At 47.5% G+C, this 1,969-nt stretch overlaps 1 protein-coding gene across 1 annotated transcript; it reads left to right on the forward strand.

Moving 5' to 3' along the window:
* The first annotated feature begins 321 nt into the window (after window positions 1-321).
* Window positions 322-1,711, forward strand: DMAC1 (distal membrane arm assembly component 1). The gene is made up of 2 exons (XM_057723596.1): window positions 322-637; window positions 1,515-1,711. The coding sequence occupies exons 1-2, from the start codon at window positions 364-366 to the stop codon at window positions 1,577-1,579; spliced, it is 339 nt and encodes a 112-aa protein (XP_057579579.1). The 5' UTR covers window positions 322-363; the 3' UTR covers window positions 1,580-1,711.
* The last annotated feature ends 258 nt before the right edge of the window (window positions 1,712-1,969 follow it).

Raw genomic sequence — 1,969 nt, forward strand, 5'->3', positions numbered from 1 at the left:
CACCTCCAGTCAGGTGAAGTGACATGCCCGAGGTCTCACCTTTCCTGTCAGGCAGAACACTTAGAAACCCAGACTTTTCCTCTAAGGAGACTGCGAGTTGAGGAATTTAGGGAGTTGGCTAAAGTCTTAAAAGGATTGGGAGGGAAAAAAATTGGCCTCCGAAATGGCCGAAGTTTTCGCCACAGGCCACCACCGCAGCAAGCCACCTCCATCTTTTCCTCCCAACTCCGAGGCAAGCAAGAACTACACTTCCCAACGGCCCTCGGGCTGCTTCCGGTGCAGCGCGCCGGCGCTCTGCTTCCGGGAACATCGTTTACGTCAGTTCATGGGACGGTTCCTACGGCTGGGGCCGAGTTCCTTAACATGGGTTCTTTCTTTTCGCAGCCTCTTGAGCCGGTCAAGGTCGTTGCACCTACTGAGGCCGCCTCCTCCGCCAAGCCCGCCCCTGTCACTGCACCCGGAGCGCAGACCTCTCCAGCGGAAGCCCCTCTATTTAATAACTGCTGGAGCTGTCGCGTGCTCTCCGGGTCGGGGCTGATAGGGGCGGGCGGGTACGTGTACTGGGTGGCGCGGAAGCCCATGAAGCTGGGATACCCCCCGGGTCCAGGGACTATCGTGCAGATGGTCTTCGGCATCAGTGAGCGTTTGGGGCACTACCTTTGGGCTGGGGGAGAGGGAGAAGAGGGGCACAGCCACCACGTGGGCGGGGCGCCAGTTTTGGTCACGTGGCGGCAGGCATTCGCCCACCCCCGCCATAAGATGCGGGGCGGCGAGTTGCTGTTGGGACGCTTTTCTGTTTCTTCTTAAATCAGAGAGTTTTTTTTTTTTTTTTTTTTTTGAGAAGTCTCACTAGCCTCAATCTTTTTAATCCTACCAAGAGCTATTAGAGATAGGTATTAGTATAGTAGTCACATTTTCCTGTTGAACAAACCTAGGCACAGAGAAGTAAGAAATACCATGTTCGAAGTTGGACCCCCAGTGACACAGCTAGTCGTTGATCCCAGGTTTATCTGTCACCAAAACCCATGCTTCGTCTCTAGATTGTGGAGCGAGCCCGAGTGAGGGCGCTTAACCTGGGTTTAAAGAACTTTGGCTTTGAAGATAAACTGTAGACATGGATTCAAAGCCCACATACTAGGTCTACCACTGAGTATCGTGGCCCACAGTTGTGTTTTATAACAACTGATTATCAAGATGTCTTCCAGTAAAATGTAGTGATTCTTTTAGCTCTTCAGACGAACTGAGTGAATAGAATTTTAAGTTTTCAGATGTCTTACCTTCTTAACTAGATTACCCAGATCAATCCCTTTTTAGTACCTTTCCTGCTTTGGGGAAGTAACAGAATTTTTTTCTCTCAGCTTTCCATTAATGAGCTTCACTCTTCTATAAGAAAGAAATAATGGTAATTGTATCTTAAACAAGTATTGTGAGGGTTAAATAAGTTGACATATGTGAAAGCAGCTGGTAAACTGAAGTACAACATGACGAGTAAAATACTGTTGTTTTTTCTCTAGGCATTGCTTGTTGGGGTGTGGTAATCCTGTCAGACCCCAAAGGGAAGGCCTTCCGCGTTGGTTGAAAGTACCACCAGTAAATCTGTCATCTCTCCGCATCCCCATGACACACAGAGGAAGCGTGGGGCTTATGAATGTTCTGGATGGACACATGGACATTGACAGACTTCAGTCCTGCAGTTACTACAAGACTGAAAAGACAAACATGGGTTGTTATTCATTGGCCATATGTGTTTGTGGCCTTCTTCGAAGGTTCCACAGGGACCAATAAATCCCTCAGAGAAGAGAAGAGGTTCTGTGTGTTATTTGAGGAAGGAGGGTATAATTTTAAAAAAATATAAAGGAAATGATGAACCAAATGGGAAAGTGAGCTAAAGTTATTTTAAATAGTTCTTTTTACTTCTATAATGGGTAAACACCTACTATCATCCTCATCCTGGATAGGCATGCAATGT

This window comes from Hippopotamus amphibius, chromosome 2, assembly GCF_030028045.1.
Source record: "Hippopotamus amphibius kiboko isolate mHipAmp2 chromosome 2, mHipAmp2.hap2, whole genome shotgun sequence".
Classification (NCBI taxonomy): domain Eukaryota; kingdom Metazoa; phylum Chordata; class Mammalia; order Artiodactyla; family Hippopotamidae; genus Hippopotamus; species Hippopotamus amphibius.

Excerpts from the sequence above, each read along its gene's own strand:
- DMAC1 (XM_057723596.1), top strand. The coding sequence starts at position 364 with ATGGGTTCTTTCTTTTCGCAGCCTCTTGAGCCGGTCAAGGTCGTTGCA. Across the intron at positions 638-1,514 it reads GCAGATGGTCTTCGGCATCA|GCATTGCTTGTTGGGGTGTG; the intron begins GTGAGCGTTTGG and ends TTTTTTCTCTAG.